The 20,478-nt window shown below is 32.1% G+C and overlaps 2 protein-coding genes across 3 annotated transcripts; one reads left to right on the plus strand and one right to left on the minus strand.

Moving 5' to 3' along the window:
- Nucleotides 1-251: 251 nt before the first annotated feature.
- Nucleotides 252-12,675, minus strand: LOC143047290 (uncharacterized). Of its 2 annotated transcripts, XM_076220331.1 has the most exons (9): nt 12,497-12,671; nt 9,796-10,054; nt 8,494-8,705; nt 5,266-5,524; nt 4,079-4,290; nt 3,466-3,546; nt 2,728-2,799; nt 1,826-1,894; nt 252-983 (listed from the first exon to the last, which is right to left on the minus strand). In XM_076220331.1, the coding sequence occupies exons 1-9, from the start codon at nt 12,525-12,527 to the stop codon at nt 715-717; spliced, it is 1,464 nt and encodes a 487-aa protein (XP_076076446.1). In that variant the 5' UTR covers nt 12,528-12,671; the 3' UTR covers nt 252-714. The 2 variants fall into 2 exon arrangements, with proteins under 2 accessions (XP_076076446.1, XP_076076447.1); XM_076220332.1 differs by lacking the exons at nt 4,079-4,290; nt 5,266-5,524 and having other exon boundaries at nt 12,497-12,675.
- Nucleotides 12,676-15,255: 2,580 nt separating this feature from the next.
- LOC143049062 (meiosis-specific protein MEI4-like) lies at nt 15,256-19,063 on the plus strand. Its single transcript, XM_076222851.1, has 4 exons — nt 15,256-15,359; nt 16,131-16,367; nt 17,312-17,691; nt 18,678-19,063. Exons 1-4 carry the CDS (start codon nt 15,335-15,337, stop codon nt 19,044-19,046), a joined length of 1,011 nt encoding a protein of 336 aa, XP_076078966.1. The 5' UTR covers nt 15,256-15,334; the 3' UTR covers nt 19,047-19,063.
- The last annotated feature ends 1,415 nt before the right edge of the window (nt 19,064-20,478 follow it).

The following is a 20,478-nucleotide window of genomic DNA, read 5'->3' on the forward strand; positions in this document are numbered from 1 at the left end:
ATTATAAGCATTAGATCAACTATATTTATTGTATTGAATGATTGTAAGGTATACATGTATTTCTTAATTGGTTTATATGACCTTGACGTATTTTTCTTGGATCATTTTAAGTTTATGTGATAGTTGTAGCAAAGCTTTATATCTAGGACTATCAACATAATATCAATGATTAGTAGAGAAGGCGAGACATTTCAGCATGTGCACTGGTTCTCTTGTTCAATGATGGCATTATTCAAAATACAACTCGTATGTAAAAAGAATATACAGAACATTTTAACAAAGTGAAGTCAATAATAGACTTTTTTCTATAACTACACATGTCACACACTAGAGATAGACACAAATTGATATATTGAAATTCATAATCCGCAAACGATTCTTTCACTACCATAAGAATTGCATTATACATGTTTTTCATACAGTTTTTCGAGAAAGCCGGATACTTCAAGTTCAAGTCTAGAAAGTCAGAGGAACATACATGCAAACTTTTATTTTTCTTATCATTGGTTTATGACAGTTCGCATTATAAATTTCTTTAAGGATATTTACACTATTCCGGATGTATTTTTGGTTTTATTATTGGATCTCACACTTCAAATAAAAGTTTGTCGTTCCGTTGAGATAACAGATACAGAGACTGTTTGAAAATGGAATCGAAGAATTAACATTGAAAATGAAAGTTCGATTATATCCTTTTCTTAGATATCTTGGAATTCAAACGGCTGTCTTCTGAGGCGGTCTGCTGGACGCCACATTTGTCTCAAACATTCTTGGAAAAAAGAGTTTGTCATCCTGATCACTGCTAACATTACTAGAAATATCTGAAGTATCATCAGATACACTAGCGTTTTTCTTGCATTTGCGACGCAGAAACGTGGCAGCTGCCACCAATCCAGACAGCGCAGCCACTGTACCAACGACGGCCCCAATAGTGACAGCTTTTGATGAGTCGCTTTCTGTTTCTCTATTTGCTGATGAAAGACCTACAATATATGACACCATAGATTTTTTCCAATGATGACACCATTTAGTTTTACAATAATGATACCATTTTGTTTTACAATATGACATTATTAAAGTTTAAAACTTTTCGTTTATCCGTTACATTCTATCCCAAAAAATTGATTGTAAAATTACGGGTAAATGCCTAGCTGTTCAATATCGAAGGGAAATTTAAAGTATTCAAATTTATAAAAAAAAAAAATACTTCCATCGTTTTATTGATCTACTACCGCGCACCGACTAGACCACAATATCAGGAAGTATTTGTGCAATGTACATATACAGCCAAACCTGCTCAAGAGACCACTTATCTTAAGCAACAACCTGTGTTGTAATACCATTAATTTTACATCCTCTGTAGTACATTTCATATAAGTTGAACCTGTATTTAAATACCACCGGTCTTTTAAGAGACCACTGTTTTGCTCTCCCTTAAGTGATCTCTGAAAACAGGTTCCACTGCAACTGGTTTTGCACTTTGGATACCACTGATACATGTTCTGGCTGTCGATATCTTGGGTTGATGACATGACATGCATGAGAAATATTTGTATTTTTTCTTCTTCGATAATCTCAGTAAACAGTCCTTCGATCTTGACTAGAGTTGTTCTAATCGAAGTTTTGAATGATTTTGTCAAACTGGTATTATCTAGCAATAAAGTATAACGACAATCTTAACAAAAAATCATAATTTTATCGAAAGAAGTTCTATGTTCACGCGGTATTGCAATTTTGTAATATGTCCTTCCATGCATATTTTTACCGGCTAATACAAGATGAAATGGTAAGCGTGTCTTTTGATTTTGATTTTGATTAAATTTACCAGACAGCTGTTCTGTACCAACCATGGACCCAATTGTTACAGATTCTGATGAATGACTTCCTGTGTTTCCTACAATATATGACAACATTTAGTTCACAATGATGATACCGTTTAATTTCACAATAATGATCAATGATGACACCAATCAGTTTTACAATGATGATACAATTTTGTTTTACAATTATGACATTAAGTTTTAAATTCTAACCCCAAAAATTGATAGTAAAGTGACAAGTAAATATCGAAGGGAAATTCAAATTATTCAAAGTGACATTTATAAAAAAAAAAAAAGAAGCATACTTCCATCGTTTTATTGATTTACTACCACCGAGCAGACCACAATAGCAGGAAGTGTAACTTCATGCAATGTACATATACAGTCAAACCTGCTCAAAAGACCATCTGTATTAAGCAACAACCTGCATGTGTTGTAATACCATTAATTTTAGTTCCTCTGTAGTACATTTCATATAAGTTGAACCTGTATTTAAAGACCACCTGTCTTTTAAGAGACCACTGTTTTGCTCTCCCTTAAGTGATCTCTGAAAATCGGTTCCACTGCAACTCGTTTTGCACTTTGGATACCACTGATACATGTTTTGGCTGTCGATATCTTGGGTTAATGACATGACATGCATGAGAAATATTTGTAATTTATCTCAGTAAACAGCCCTTCGATCTTGACTAGATTTGTTCCAATCTAAGTATTGAATGATTTTGTCAAACTGTTATTATCTAGCAATAAAGTATAACGACAATCTTAACAAAAATCATAATCTTATCGAAAGATTATTTATGTTCACACAGTATTGCATTTTTGTAATATGTCCTTCCATGCAAAATTTTACCGGCTAATACAAGATGAAATGGTAAGCGTGTCTTTTGATTTTGATTTAATTTACCAGACAGCGCAGTATCTTTACCAACCAAGGACCCAATGGTTACAGCTTCTGATGAATAACTTCCTGTGTTTCCTACAATGACACCATTTAGTTTACAATGATGAAACCATTTAGTTTACATTGATGAAACCGTTTAAGGGAGTTGGCTTCTCAGTTTCAAAGTAATTAACTTTTCAAAACTCTAGCATATATTGATAGGGCATTAATAAAGGAATCAAAAAGAGCAAAACAATACATAGGTTACCGTGCTTGTTTTCGAAATATTAGCCATTGAAATTTTGCCGGGAAATTTTTCTCTCTTGACTTTTCATAGCTTTATCATTGACAAGTTTAAAAAGTCCTCAAAAAGTATTAAAATATAATTAAAATTTTATAAGACTTATACAGACAGCTTATCATTATACATGTAAAAGAATTATAAAAAGAAAAATGGGGGTCACCGGGCAAAATTTTTTAAGGCATTCAGAATAATGGATAAAATCAGAGGATTCCGAAAATCTGACCAAAATTCCAAAACATGACAAACGAACTTCCATGGTTAATGTTACAATGATGAAACAATTTAAATGGCATCGTTTAATTCAACAATGACACCGTTTATTTCACGGTGATGACACCAATCAGTTTTACAATTATTACATTAAGTTTTAAACTTGTTTTATCCGTTCCATTTAAACCACATGTCCTTCGATGAACATTTTACCGGCAATCTTGTCTTTTAATTTTGATTTAATTTACCAGACAGCGCAGCATCTGTACGGTGACTACCAACCACGGACCCAATTGTTACAGCTTCTGATGAATAACTTGCTGTGGTTCCTACAATATATGACAACATTAAGTTTACAATGATGAAACCATTTAAATTTACAATGATGACACCTTTAATTTCACAATGATGACACCGTTAAATTTCACATTGATGATACAATTTTGTTTAACATATATGACATCATTTTTTTTATCCGTTACATTTTAACCAAATGTCCTTCGATGCAAAAATTTACTGGCTAAAACATGTTAAAATGGCAAGCGTGTCTTCAACATCATTGTGTCAGCGGTTGTTGATTTTGATTTAATATAACCGACCTCGTGAGAGCTTCATGAGTTTTCTTGCTAGGGTAACTTTCTCTTACCGTGAGTAAGTATTATGTCAAATATAATTGGTCGTAAAGGTAAGTAAAAATGTAGGTAAGAATCTTGTCATATGCAGTCATATTTCGATATAGATAAAATATGTTGATATTTTATAGAGAGAAAAAGACAGGAATAGCTATGATTTTTGTGCATGCCTTTGAAATTATAGGTTTTTTGTTATTACTAGTTTTAAATGAAACTTAAGTTAATTTACCTCCTCGTTCCATACATTTCACATGTTCGTATTGTTTGTGTTTTTCACATTTTTTTACATCAGCACAATTGTTGATCATCTCAGCTCCACAAAAAATATGAAAAGTTCCATTTGTAACAAATTTGAGAATATGGTTTGTATCTAGATGATTTAATGCATTATGTATTTGACCTAAACCTTCGGTCACAATGTCAGTACCACTATTATTAGATCTAAAAAGAAATGAGAATACAAATGCTGTAGAATTGGGAAAAAAAACACCTGCCCATAATAAATTGTAGATTTACCCGAATCTATAGGATACCATGATGCCATATGTAAGTTTAGGCATTTTGTGACATCTTTGAGGCTGTAATACGTAAGCCTTTCTATTTAATTGGTTGGTATTATATAAATATGGAACGCCATAGCTGTCTTATGTGTCTTTTTTATTATACGAAGGTGGTTTTCTATTATACGAAGGTGGTTTTCTATTATACGAAGGTGGTTTTCTATTATACGATGGTGCTTTTCTATTATACGAAGGACATCAAACATGTCGATCAATAAATTTCTGCAGCAGTCCCTAAAGTGTTGTTGTTATAAGACTCTCTACATTTTGTGTTTTTTTTTTTATCATAACGACCCTGCATACCCGAGGTATCCACCTTATTGACTCTACCGTACTACAGTTTCACAAGGCGTTGGTTCACTTTCGCATAACAGATTTCTTAGTTATATCTAAAAATGTTGTAAAACAAAAGCTATATTGACATTTTTTGTCGTTTATTTCAACTTTTTTAATTAGATTTTCATACACATCAGCCCAACAATGTTAGATCTGTAAATTTGCGAAATTTGCTTTTGCAAATTTTTTGTTCTTCCCTCGCCGGGATTCGAACTCATGCTACTGAAGTATCGTGACACCAAATAACCTTGCACTGTATCCGACACGCTAGACAACTCGCCCACCTAGGCTTCACAAATATATATGTAAAGGCTATATTTGTATTCTGGTTAAAATTTTCCAAAGCGTTCCAAAAAAGAATACATTGCCTTTGTTACTATGCACAGAAGAGGGTCTAGATGGACCCCTTCATTTCTGTATTCTTTTTTTTATATAAACTACCCCTGTACTTTTCCAACACTTAAAGTTAAAAATTCCAACCCTTATCACTTTTATTTACCAAGAGAAAATTAAAACTTACGGACTGCATGGTATATCTACAAATCTTGTCACTTTCAGTACGACAGTTTCATTACGTATATCTGGTTTATATTTCATGTCTAGAATACAACTGCCATTTAAGAATCTGTCCAAGAGTTTTGTTTGGATCTGTCGGCCTGCGTGCGTATCATTGTAAATATCAATGCTAGCAGTCCTATTATGGATGTCCAAAGTGAACAAGACTTCTAACTTGACAACCGTCGTCTGATACTGGTAGAATTGCTCAATAAAACCTGCAACTAAATAAAACGATGGAAGTAAGATATAAATGGATGTGATTTATTAAAAATGAAAAACATGTGTAATGATCTGTAATGGTTATCACTTGTTAGTCCCTCCCGTTTCTTAAATAAAATATCTGTTATTACTTTATACAATTTGTATTTCGGATATCATATTTCAAAATACGAGAACAACCATTTTCTTTCCTCTATCTCCTAAATAATGCCTTTGACTTTGTTGAAAAAAATACAGACGTGTGACTAGTTTTATAATATAGCGTTTTAAGTTTTAACTAATGCATTTCATATTTATTTTACTGTTTTGTATGAATTCGAGTTCGAAATCGAAAGAATGTTTTACTCGGAATTATTTATTATCTGAGAGACATTATAGGCTATGCTTTCTATAGCATATTGGTTTTAATTTGCAAAAATTCTCATTTTCATTTATAGATACTCAAAGGAGCAGGTCCGGTAAGGGCCTATTTTGACTCAAAATTTCAGGTTCATCTGAAGAAAGATTTTGTACACGTTTTAAACACTTAAGTGTCGTGTCACACTACTTCGGTCGATTCAGTTGTGAAAGATTTGAACTGACTTATTCATTTAAGACGCTCATATTCAAGCTTAAATATGCAAAAATCTATCAATTATGCCATAATATGTCACTTTTCAGATAAGTTTTTGTCAAAAATGAAAGTTGCCGCATCCGTGTTCACCCTCAACCTTTATATATGTTATGTATTATTATCAGATACAATTTACATTTAAATATTAAGAATGAACACGAATGCGGCCACTTCCATTTAAGACGAAAACCGTCTAAAATGTAACTCAAATGCTAAAATTGTGAAGATTTCAGTAATTTAGCATGACTTAATGATGCTAGTACCTGATATATGTGCATTATATTGTCAAAAAAGCCCATATTTATGTAACAGAAGTATTCTAATTTCCAATAAATAGCTGGAAGTTTACATTTTAAAAAATTTGCAAAACTGATATATTTTGAGGCCAAAAAGGGGTCTTACTGAACCTACTCCTTTTGCTTGAATTAATAAACGACGCTGGTCTAAATACTAATTAGAATTTGATTGATGTTAAGAAAACTAAAACACAACAATAAACATTGGTATATCTTAAACGTATTAATATAAGCTATGTTGCTATGAATGATATATAGTCTATAGGTTTATTAAGAACAGCTATAATGAGAAATAAATTCAGTGGAACTCGCCTATACCTCTTTTCAACATTATATCAAATCATAGTTACAAATCTTTACAAATGATATAGCTATAAATCAATGGCATAACTAAAGTTTAAGACGACTTAACATTGTTTTGAAATTGTGTTCTGACAGGTAATATAAATGAAATGTAATTAAATTCTTTAAATCGTATTGTGTTTGTTTGTTGCAGTCTAACATCCATGGCAAATATTTCAGGCATATTCAGGACGAGAACATTTTTTTTTACAGTAGGTATAGTTAAGCAGGTTAGAAATTTGATGGGAAATATGCTGAAAGTTTATTTCTCGCCAGCTTTCATTTCAGATTATGCAGTAAAAAAATATTTTGAATAGATAAATAAAAATGATCTTTACATGAATTGCGTTTAAAATTTGTTTTCATATAGGACAAATCATATATCTGGGGTCTGGATAGAGAGGGTTCCTTCATTTCTTTTTAAAAACATGTTTTGGACTATTATTTATATACAAGCAACCCCCACCCCACCCCAATTATTCTTTATTAATAACATTTTCCCCCTCTGTTTATTATTTTTGTATATTGTGTTCTGTATGCCCATTATTGTCTGTAAACACTGTATAAAGATAAGGAAGTTGGAATCTTAATTTCTTAATATTTTCTAAATACGAACGAAAATATTACCTTTGATATTTATGATCAGAAGTATTTCATGACTCTTTGTAGGGTAGTTATTATATGTTGATGAGGCTTCAAACATAAAATTGAGAATGGAAATGGGGAATGTGTCAAAGAGACAACAACCCACTCATAGAACAGACAACAGCAGAAGGTCACCAACAGGTCTTCAATGCAGCGAGAAATTCCCGCACCCGGAGGCGTCCTTCAACTGGCCCCTAAACAAATAAAGTACTTTTTCAAGATCATTACTTAATAAACAAGTATTTTCTAAACTTGATAATGATGGTATGGGGCGGAATAACCGAACAAGAACGCACCGATTTCAAATTATTGATGGTAACCTAAATGCAACAAGGTATAGGGACGAAATTCTGGCTCCGGTCGTTCTCTTGTTTCTCCGAAGACATCGTTTTAATCACATTCTTTCAATAAATGACACCATATAATTTTATGACTTTCTGTGGTTCCTACAATATATGACACCATTTTGTTTACAATGATGACACCATTTAGTTTATAATGATGACTACATTTAATTTCACAACTATGACACCTTTAATTTCACAATGATGACACCGTTTAATTTCACAATGATGACACCATTCAGATTTACAATGATGACACAATTTTGTTTTACAATTATGATATTAAGTTTAAAACTTTTTTTTATACTTTTCATTTTAACTGTCCTTCGATGCAAAATTTTACCGGCTGTTTTAGCACGAAAACCTATGAAGGTCTCACGAGGTCCGTTATATTAAATAAAATTCAACAAGCGCTGTCACATTGCTGTTCTTCAACAGCAATGTGTCAGCGCTTGTTCAATTTGATATAATATAACGGACCTCGTGAGAACTTCATGGGTTTTCGTGCTATGGTAACTTTCTCTTACCGTGAGTAAATATTAGGTCAAATAGAATTGTTCCTATAGGTAAGTAAAAATGAAGGTAAGAATGTCATGTCGTATTCAGTCATATTTAGATATAGATAAAATGTGTATAACTTTTAAGAGTGAAAAAGATTTTTGTGCATGCCTGTTGAAATTACAGCTAGGTTTTGTTATTACTAGTTTTAAATGAAACTTAAGTTAATTTACCTCCTCGTTCCATACATTTTACATGTTCGTATTGTTTGTGTTTTTCACATTTTCTTACATCAGCACAATTGTTGATCATCTCAGCTCCACAAAAAATATGAAAAGTTCCATTTATAACAGATTTGAGAATATGGTTTGTATCTAGATGACTTAATGCATTATGTATTTGACCTAAACCTTCGGTCACAATGTCAGTACCACTATTATTGGATCTAAAGAAAATGAGTATACAAATGCTGTAGAATTAGGGAAAAACCCCATCTGCCCATAATAAATTGTAGATTTACCCGTATTTATAGGATACCATGATACCATATGTAAGTTTATGCATTTTGTGACATCTTTGAGGCTGTTATGCGTAAGCCTTTCTATTTAATTGGTTGATTTTATATAAATATGGAACACCATAGCTGTCTTATGTGTCTTTTTTATTATACGAAGGTGCTTTTCTATTATACGAAGGTGCTTTTCTATTATACGATGGTGGTTTTCTATTATACGAAGGTGGTTTTCTTTTATACGATGGTGGTTTTCTATTATCCGAAGGAGGTTTTCTATTATACGATGGTGGTTTTCTTTTATACGGTGGTGCTTTTCTATTATACGAAGGACATCAAACATGTCGATCAATACATTTCTGCAGCAGTCCCTAAAGTGTTGTTGTTATAAGACTCTCTACATTTTATGTTTTTTTTTTTATCATAACGACCCTGCATACCCGAGGTATCCACTTTATGGACTATACCGTACTACAGTTTCACCAGGCGTAGGTTCACTTTCGTTTGTAATTGATAATACATAATTGATTAATATCGCATAACAGATTTCTTAGTTATATCTAAAAATGTTGTAAAACAAAAGCTATATTGACATTTTTTGTCGTTTATTTCAACTTTTTTAATTAGATTTTCATACACATCAGCCCAAAAATGTTAGATCTGTAAATTTGCGAAATTTGCTTTTGCAAATTTTTTGTTCTTCCCTCGCCGGGATTCGAACTCATGCTACTGAAGTATCGTGACACCAAATCACCTTGCACTGTATCCGACACGCTAGACCACTCGCCCACCTAGGCTTCACACATATATGTAAAGGCTATATTTGTATTCTGGTTAAAATTTTCCAAAGCGTTCCAAAAAAGAATACATAGCCTTTGTTACTATGCACAGAAGAGGGTCTAGATGGATCCCTTCATTTCTGTATTCTTTTTTTATATAAACTACCCCTGTACTTTTCCAACACTGGATGTTAAAAATTCCGACCCTTATCACTTTTATTTACCAAGAGAAAATTAAAACTTACGGACTGCATGGTATATCTACAAATCTTGTCACTTTCAGTACGACAGTTTCATTACGTATATCTGGTTTATATTTCATGTCTAGAATACAACTGCCATTTAAGAATCTGTCCAAGAGTTTTGTTTGGATCTGTCGACCTGCGTGCGTATCATTGTAAATATCAATGCTAGCAGTCCTATTATGGATGTCCAAAGTTAACAAGACTTCTAACTTAACAACCGTCGTCTGATACTGGTAGAATTGCTCAATAAAACCTGCAACTAAATAAAACGATGGAAGTAAGATAAATGGATGGGATTTATTAAAAATGAAAAACATGTGTAATGATCTGTAATGATTATCACTTGTTAGTCCCTCCCGTTTCTTAAATAAAATATCTGTTATTACTTTATACAATTTGTATTTCGGATATCATATTTCAAAATACGAGAACAACCATTTTCTTTCCTCTATCTCCTAAATAATGCCTTTGATTTTGTTGAAAAAAATACAGACGTGTGACTAATTTTATATATAGCGCATTTCATATTTATTTACTGTTTTGTATCAATTCGAATTCGAAATCGAAAGAATGTTTTACTCGGAATTATTTATTATCTGAGAGCCATTATAAGCTATGCTTTCTATAGAATATTGGTTTTAATTTGGAAAATTCTCATTTTCATTTATAGATACTCAAAGCAGCAGGTCCGGTAAGGGCCTATTTTGACCCAAAATTTCAGGTTCATCTGAAGAAAGATTTTGTACACGTTTTAAACACTTAAGGGACACACTACTTCGGTCGATTAAGTTGTGAAAGATTTGAACTGATTTATTCATTTAAGACGCTCATATTCAAGCTTAAATATGAAAAATCTATCAATTATGCCATAGTATGTCACTTTTCAGATAGTTTTTGTCAAAAATGAAAGTTGCCGCATCCGTGTTCACCCTCAACCTTTATATATGTTATGTATTATTATCAGATACAATTTACATTTAAATATTAAGAATGAACACGAATGCGGCCACTTCCATTTAAGACGAAAACCGTCTAAAATGTAACTCAAATGCTAAAATTGTGAAGATTTCAGTAATTCAGCATGACTTAATGACCCTAGTTCCTGTTATATGTGCATTATATTGTCAAAAACAGCCCATATTTATGTAACAGAAGTATTCTACTTTCCAATAATTAGCTGAAAGTTTACATTATATTTATTATTAATTAGAATTTGATTGATTTTAAGAAAAACACAACAACAAACATTGGTATATCTTATAAACGTATTAATATAAGCTATGTTGCTATGAATGATATATAGTCTATAGGTTAAATTTATTAAGAACAGCTATAATGAGAAATAAATTCAGTGGAACTCGTCTATACCTCTTTTCAACATTACATCAAACCATAGTTACAAATCTTTACAAATGATACAGCTATAAATCAATGGCATAACCAAAGTTTAAGATGACTTAGCATATTGTTTTGAAATTGTGTTCTGCCTAGGTAATATAAATGAATTGTAATAAATTCTTTAAATCGTATTGTGTTTGTTTGTTGCAGTCTAACATCCAGTGGCAAATATTTCAGGCATATTCAGGACGAGAACATTTTATTTTTTCAGTAGGTATAGTTAAGCAGGTTAAAAATTTGATGGGAAATATGCTGAAAGTTTATTTCTCGCCAGCTTTCATTTCAAATTATGCAGTAAAACATATTTTGAATAGATAAATAAAAATGATCTTTACATGAATTGCGTTTAAAATTTGTTTTCATATAGGACAAATCATATATCTGGGGTCTGGATAGAGAGGGTTCCTTCATTTCTTTAAAAAAAAATGTTTTAGACTTTCATTTATATATAAGCAACCCCCACCCCACCCCAATTATTCTTTAATAATAACATTTCCCCCCTCTGTTTATTATTTTTGTATGTTTTGTGTTCTGTATGCCCATTATTGTCTGTAAACACTGTAAGTTAAGGAAGTTGGAATCTTAATTTCTTAATATTTTCTAAATACGAACGATTTCCTTTGATATTTATGATCAGAAGTATTTCATGACTCTTTGTAGGGTAGTTATTATATGTTGATGAGGCTTCAAACATAAAATTGAAAATGGAAATGGGGAATGTATAAAGAGACAACAACAGACAACAGCAGAAGGTCACCAACAGGTCTTCAATGCAGCGAGAAATTCCCGCACCCGGAGGCGTCCTTCAGTTGGCCCCTAAACAAATATAGTACTTTTACAAGATCATTACTTAATATACAAGTACTTTCTTAACTTCATTTTTCTTCTTTCTTTTGTGTATTATAATAAAAAAAAAAGAGTTATCGGATTGACGTGTATGTAGAAAAAAACAACAGAAATGAAATCTAGCCGGACATACAAGATGATTTCAAAGATACACTTGTGGTTTGATGCGCGGAAATCTTTTTCCATTCATTGTACACAACCGAAGCAGTAATTTAAAAAGCAACTAAGCACCAATTTGGTATTATGATACTCAAATATCCGATCAAATATACAAGGTATATTGGGAATAGAAAAAACAAAATATGTAATTTAAAAAAATCAGGTATAAAAAAATAATGATGATGATGAAATATACCAATGATAGTAAAAAAAACATATAATAAATAAAAATTAATAAATAAACAAAATAGATTTAAATGTGAAAACTAGTAAATTTGGGTAAAAAAATGATACCTACAGAAAAGATAGTAGTGCAATAAACTCCTCATCTCGTATATATAAATTTCATCGGATAACCATTTTACACAGCAATTCCGAAGTAGGACAAATTTTTATGAGCTACATGGACCTTTGCCAATCGAAGTATTTTTCAAAAACAGATATAAAACTCTGAAGACCAAGGCATTTAAATTCAGGAAGTAAAATTCCCTGGTCGTTAAATAAAACTGTCATGACACAGTATTAGTTTTTGACTATAAAGAAACAATCGAATAATTTTGATTAGGTAAAATTGATTTAATACTTACATACATGCTTCCTAGACTTACTGATATCAAAAAGGTTATAATTAGTTATGATGCTGTCCAATCGTTGTTCTAGAAATTTAGAAAAATTAAATTTTATGTTCGGAGGAATTGCAATATCGTGTACCGTAAATTTTGCAATTTTGCCGTATCGAATCTATGATGAAGAAAACTAGTAGATGATGTGCCATACAACTGCTGATTTCTTATTTAGCAACAAATAATTAACCAAAGACAACAAAGGTCATATTACAGGCTTGGAATGGTTTTACAGTAGTAATTTAGGGGGGGGGGGGCTTTAAAGTTTGCTGTTCGGTGTAAGCTAAAGCTCGGTGTTGAAGGCCGTACCTTATCATATAATGATTTACTTTTATAAATTGTTACTTGGATGGAGTCTTTTACGAGAGTTGTCTCATTAGAACTCATACCACATCTTCTTATATCTACTGACGGTTATAATATATCATATATGTCTCTGGTCTTGAACAAGGCTTGTTCAAAAACCTCGGGGGGGGGGGGCCACTTCAAACTTTTTTTGGTAGGGGTGAGCAGCTGAGACATCAAGTACCCCACCCTTTTCATATATTTTGTTAATCAAAAATATATACCTTGTCATATATTAATCAACAAAAAACAGACCCATAGATATATTTCAATATTTTCCCCGCTCATCATCTTGTTAAGAAGCAAAATAGTCGCAATAATATCACCTTCTTTTCCAATAAATTCGTCACATCTTAAACACTTTTTTCTTATTGCCCATTTTACATCTTTCATTATGAAGATATTTCAATTCCAAAATACAATACATATAAAAGACGTTTGGTCAGATCATAGATGGTATTACATCTGTGGTCAGATAAATGTAATATCACCCCAGAGTGTAACACCTTCACTGATTTTAACATGTTTAAATATTAATTAAAAACTGATAAAAAGTGTCATTGCCGTTCCCTCTTAAAGGACGCTGTCACAATGGAATTTCTTTAAATAATTGTTATCATGTTTTATGTATACAAACCCTTGAATGTTAATTAGGTGCAAATGTCAAAATAGTTGGATTTATTGCATCTATCACTGGCATCAGTGGAAATACCACATCAGAATAAATAGAGTATAATTGGTTTGACAAATAACTGAAGCATTTACGACTGTGGTTTAACCGCATCAAGAATAAATACGGACATCTGATTAGTTTCAGATACTTATGATATAATCAAGCAAGTGATAATACCAACCTATTGATATATTTAATCTGAATTTCTCACCCTTTTCATATATCATAGAGCATGAAAAAGTGACCTATTCCAGCGGCTCATCCCTACCACTTATTATATAGCAAGTGGCCCCCCCGAGTCAAAAACATGCGCCCACTCTGTGTTTTTGTAAGATGTATTTCTATTTGAATCCTTCTGATGAGTTCAGCCTTTTTCAACTGATTTTTATAATTCGTTCATATGTTGTACTGTTACACCACTGTTCCAGGTTAGGGGAAGGATTGGGATCCCGCTAACATATATTTTTAACCCCGCCATTCTGTATATATGTGCATGTCCCAAGACAAGAAGCCTGTAATTCAGTGGATGTCGTTTGTTTTTTATTCATTTTTTGTGCATAAATAAGGCCCTTAATTTTCTTATTCGAATTGTTTTGATACATTTGTCATTTCGAGGCCTTTTATAGCTGACTATGCGGGTTGGGCTTTGCTCACTGTTGAAGGCCGTACGGTGACATAAAGAGGTTAATTTCTGTGTCATTTGAATTGGTCTCTTGTGGAGAGTTGCCGTCTCATTGACTATCATACCACATCTTCTTTTTGTTATCTATATATGTCAGGCCAGCCTGTAAATCCATTGACTGAGATAAAATGGGAAGGAGGAGACCCCCTCCTTCCCCCCAAAAAAACCCAAAAGAACTGACCAAACAAATAACAAAAACAAAACAAACCAGTTTATAAATCCGCCCATTTGTTTAACTTGCCGCGATTTGTTTGGGGTTTTGTGTTTGTTAGTTGAAATATATCTCTAGTGCTGACGGTGGAGTTGTTTTTCAGGGTATTTTTTATTTACAACATGTATGATTAACCATTAACAATAAAAATGTATTATATCTAGAACTAGACGTATAATATATAAGGGGGTCTATTATGTGTAAAAGGCCCAGATTATACATGATGTTTCAGGGTGTAAAGCTATTAAGTTATAGTCAATATTTTGTTCAAAGACAATATTAATCAAAGATAAGTATTATGTCGTTTAAAAGCTCATTTAGAGCTTATGTTTCCTTGTTTGTATACTATGCAGTTTGACTCTAAATAAAGCAGCTTAGCTTATGTATAGCTTATATTTATTTATTATTTATAAAAAAAATGATTGCCTTGCACAGTCCAAACTGGTGGGATTGAGAAACACGCCAACGTGTGTCTTCTATTCTCTAACTTTTGAAAATCGGTGATGGACTTACACTTGTACAGCACACCTGTTACGAAATGGGAGATAACTCGAAATTTCCGGATAACTTTTTCAAATCCATCCCGCCTTTCAACTTTATAAATGAAAATGGCAACAACTGAAACTGGTAAATTTCATTTTATGATCTTATGCATTCACAAACAATTCATATGAATAGGAATATTATATTAACATGCACATCTGTGATAATTCACTAACGTGACAAGCCGAAAATACTTGCATGGTTTTGTAAATTTTTCCATTTGGAAACTTATCTTATTCTAAAAATTTAACTCGACTATAATAAGAAAATAACAGAGGCGGATTTAGAGGGGGGCCAGGGGGCCCGGGCCCCCCCCCTTTTTGGGAAAAAAAATTGGTTGCTTATATAGGGAATCACTGAAGCGTGACTGGAGCGGGCCCCCTCTTAGCGCAGTCAGTGGGCCCTCACTTATGAAAATTTCTATATCCGCCAGTGAATAAGGTTCATTGAAGTCGACTTCAAGTCATAATAAAGAGTGCAAGCAGTTCTATTTGAAAGACAGTCATTTTCTATTTAAGGTATACATGGTATATGTGCAACTTTCAGTTTTAAAATCTTCACGCTTAACTACAAGGCTACATCATTGGCTTGTAAAATTGATTTCAGGATTGAATATTATATATTTCTTCTCTACAAACCAACACTGGCAACAGAATCAAATTGTGGACTCAAAAGTTAAGGTTGAAGCTCGAGTGTTGAAGGCTGGTACTATAATAGGATGAAATTAAATATTGCATGCAGATAACTTGACACTCTCCAAACAAGTGTTTTTAATAAATTATAATGTTCATAAAGATGACATACCGATAAAGTATTTGGTTCATAATCAAAAGAAGATTTCTTTTAATTTATTAGATGAAACCTATATAAAAACCATGAAAATGGCAATAGCAATGGCCTGTATAAGAAGTAAACCAGAAGGCTTGACTGCTAAAGAATACACAGAACAACTTTGTCAGAACTATTTACAGAAACAGCAAGAATGCCAGGATAAACTGAAATCAGCAGAAAATGAAATCCTTCAGCTGCGACAGCAATTAGTTCTACAGTCTACACTTGGACAAAATGCATTTTTACCTTTGAGAAACACAGGTATTTGTCAATTTAAAAATTTACATATATAAATTTGGCTAATTTATTTGTAAAGTGTATTATGAATGACATTTTGAGTTTATATCATGTTGATCATTAAGAGGAGCTCTGTAGGGAACAATTGATACTCAAAAACTTCCTGAACACCAAATATTTTGCATATTTCAGGTGATGGTTTTTTTTCACATAAGCTTTAACTTATCTCATCACAAGCACTAGTTTCAATTAACAGGTAAAGTTGTAATAGCTTTTGATATGCATGTATATAGATACATCATACATATCGGTGACATAATAGCTGTAATTTCTATATCTTTTGTTTATCTTATTCATGAGGCCTAGTTTCAAAATGGTTTAATATAATTGATTTCCAATTTATCAAAATCCATGTGGAGTAATTGTCACATGGATGTGATGATAAAACTGGATGTTATGAAATTTTAGCAGTTTAAAGTATACAAACATAAGTCAAAAATCAATTTCATGAAATCAATGACATATTTTTTGTAATCAATAATTTTCATACTTAGCAATAAAAAAATCTTAAAATGCAACTTAAGAAATTAAAGTTTGAAATTAAATATTGCTCAGTTGGTTTGGAATCAATGGATTTAAACTAGAATGTTTTACAAATAAAAACACCCAAAATTACAAATTATAGGTCTGTATAACTCATCCTCAAAGACTTAGGTATGAAAAAAAACCCAGAAAAAGAGCTTTTGTTTTGTGGGGTGTGTGCTCACAAATATGTGTTTGTTTGTTTAAGCTTTAAAAAATTTAATTACCGATATATCTAAATTTGATCTAATGAAAATTTTAGTACATGTTAAAAAAAAAATTGTTCTATGTCATTTTTATTCTTTTTACTTAGTATCACATTCAAAGATAGTTTTTTATCCCCTCATTTATAGATTTATATATTTTTATCTTATAATTTGTTTCAGTACAAGCAGAAGAACCACAATGCCTGACACCGCCGTCATCTGGGACGACAACATGTACAGTACAATCCACAACAGACAACAGCAAACTAATTCAAAACACTGCCTTTTTACAGAGCATTTTGAACCTACAATCGATCACCAGAACACCTCAATTAACCTCAGTTACTTATACAACACTCAAGAACAGTTTGACCATGGTTAAATACTGTATTGAAAATGAGGCTAATATTCCTCTATCGTCAATCCAGAAAAATGTGCAGGTTATTATGGGAGTGTTGGACTCAGAAAAGATTGTTGACTTGGTACAAGTTGTTGACTGTATTATAGATATTGTGATGTGTATACTGAATATGTTGCTGTTTAAAGAACTTGAAAGTATGGTAGGTAATATATAATTTACGAACAGTTTAAATGCTTTAAAAATATTGAAATATTCATAGCTGCTCAGTAGTTACTAAAACATTTTCCGTAAAAATCTATTTTGTATGAAGATGTTGAACGCATGATTACAACAAGTGAAAGGAAAATTACATGTAAACAGTTTAAAAAGCATGATTTCATTTTACACACAAAAAGCATGCAATATAAAAAAAAAGATGTGGTATGATTGCAAATGAGACAACTCTCCACAAAAAGTGACCAAATGATACAGAAATTAACATCTATAGGTCACTATATGGCCTTCAACAATGTACAAGGGCCCACACAACATAGTCTGCTATAAAAGGCACAAAATGATAGAATAAAACAATTTAAACAAGAAAACTAACAGTCTAATTAAGGATGTACTTAGGTGAAGTTTGGGAATTTGTGTCAAATATTCAGACTCCTTGGTGTTTTTCCATACAATACAATGTAAAATATTTTGCCCCATAACACCCATTTATTTTTTCATACAAGACTTTAATAATAGCTCATGAAAAGTCATTTACCAAAATTTTAGAAGATTCTTAATTTTCTTTCTTTTGTTTTGAGACCTAATAATGTCAATGCAAATATAAGGTAAAAGTCCGAGTCAGCCTTTTCCCGCCATATTTTGAATCTCAAATATCTCGAAAAAGGAGGTCCATGACCTATCAATATTTTTAGCTTATTTTTATCCTTAATTGAACCTCTACCAGCTTATAGTATCAATTTTAACTCCTTAATTTATTAATTTTCACCTAACCTCACCTAAGAACATCCTTAATGTAAAATAAAATGAAATAAAAGCATGTTACACAACAAAAAACAACAACCACTGAATTACAAGCTAATGAAGTTGCTACTATGGTATTTATGTTATGGTCATTGTTTGTAACAATGATAAATATAATTTAACATGATAATGTATCATAAAAAGGTCTAATTATTTGTATTTTTTCAGGAGGAAGCAGAATGTCTAGTGACACTTGTTACGTCCTTTTGTCATGTCAAATTATTTGAAAGAATAGTAAAAATGACACTAACAGTAATTGAAGAATTTTCAAATCACCTACGAAATGTACAACAAAAGAAGGAAGATATTGATCTTTTGAAATACTGGAATTTATACAACGTCTTCAAAATTCTGGAAAATATTTTTCACAAGCATAGAGAACATAGTTTAATGATGTCATCAGATTTCGTGGACAAGATAAATGAAAGACTTGACGAGACATTGCTTCATTTGACAGACCCTTTTCCTCTGTTTGCGCATGCTGTGTGGAAAATTCAAGGAATTTTAAATCAAATTGTTTCAGAAAGTCAACCATAAAATCTTTTATGATTTTGTGTTTTTGTGTTTTTGTCATCTGTTATAATATTATCAAGTGTTTTTTTGTCTGGACTGAATTTTATTTTGGGTTTTTGTATAAACCTATATTAGTTGTTTGTTGGTTCTGTAAGGTTTTGGTGGTTATGATTCTCCCAGATATTTCATACATTTGACTTTTGACCTTTTCATCCTGAGCAAATTTGTGAAAATTAATACTAGTACATGGAACATATGTTGTGCAATAAAATCAGTGTCATACAAATATACAGAAAATAAGTCTGTAACAAGGGGCTGAGTGGGGGGGGGGGGTGATATCCCATTAGTCCGACAACCATTATTCCGACAGCCCAATATTCCGACAGCCCATTTAATCCGACAGCCAAAAAATAAGATAACAAGTAGATGAAATATGTGCCCCGAAAAGATGAGTAATTCCAACTTCTACCAAGACATCCACCTGTGTGATTTTATGAATATCATGTTTTGGAATTCATATGAATCCATGAAACACAAAGAAATACACAGCACTCCCAATAACGATTGATCAGACATATAGTCTGAGAGATGACACTCAATATATTTGAATAAGTACTGATTTTATATCCTGAGCTTATTTTAAAATCTAGAAAATTAGGCCTCTTTCATGATGGTTCGAGAGGGGCAAGCTGATGAATTACCACAAATCTATATACGTAAATCAAATATCAAACACGAACCAACGACAATTAACCACTAAAATACCAGCTACTGACTTTGGACAGGCACATTAAAAATGTGGCGGGGTTAAAAATTATTCTAAAAGGTCTTATTAAACTCATCAGATCGATGCGAATCACACAAATATTTAACACTTACGTGACACATCCCTCACAACAACAAAAACACAAAGTACAGATCTGAGACTATTTACAGTTATGGACAGCTGGTTCAAAGCCAATAACAACTAATAACAAGAGTGCACACGCTGAAATGTCTCGCCTTCTTTGCTTATCATTGATATCATGTTGATAGTCCTAAATATAAAGCTTTATTATAACTGTCACATAAACTCAACATTAACCAAGAAAAAAAAATATTGATCAATGAACCATGAAAATGAGGTCAAGGTCAGATGAACCATGCTAGGCAGACATGTACAGCTAACAATTCTTCCATACAACAAATAAAGTTGATCTATTGCTTATAATTTACAAAATCAGACCAAAACACAAATACTTTACGCACTTTGCAATGAACCGTCAAAATGAGGTCAAGGTCAAATAAAATATGCGCGACTGACATATAGATTATAAAATATTTCCATACACCAAATATAGTTGAACTATTGCATATATAGTTTAAGAAAAAGGACCAAAACTCAAAAACTTAACTTTGACCACTGAACCATGAAAATGAGGTCAAGGTCAGATGATACCTGTCAGCTAGACACGTT

The sequence above is a fragment of the Mytilus galloprovincialis genome, chromosome 10 (assembly GCF_965363235.1).
Source record: "Mytilus galloprovincialis chromosome 10, xbMytGall1.hap1.1, whole genome shotgun sequence".
Classification (NCBI taxonomy): domain Eukaryota; kingdom Metazoa; phylum Mollusca; class Bivalvia; order Mytilida; family Mytilidae; genus Mytilus; species Mytilus galloprovincialis.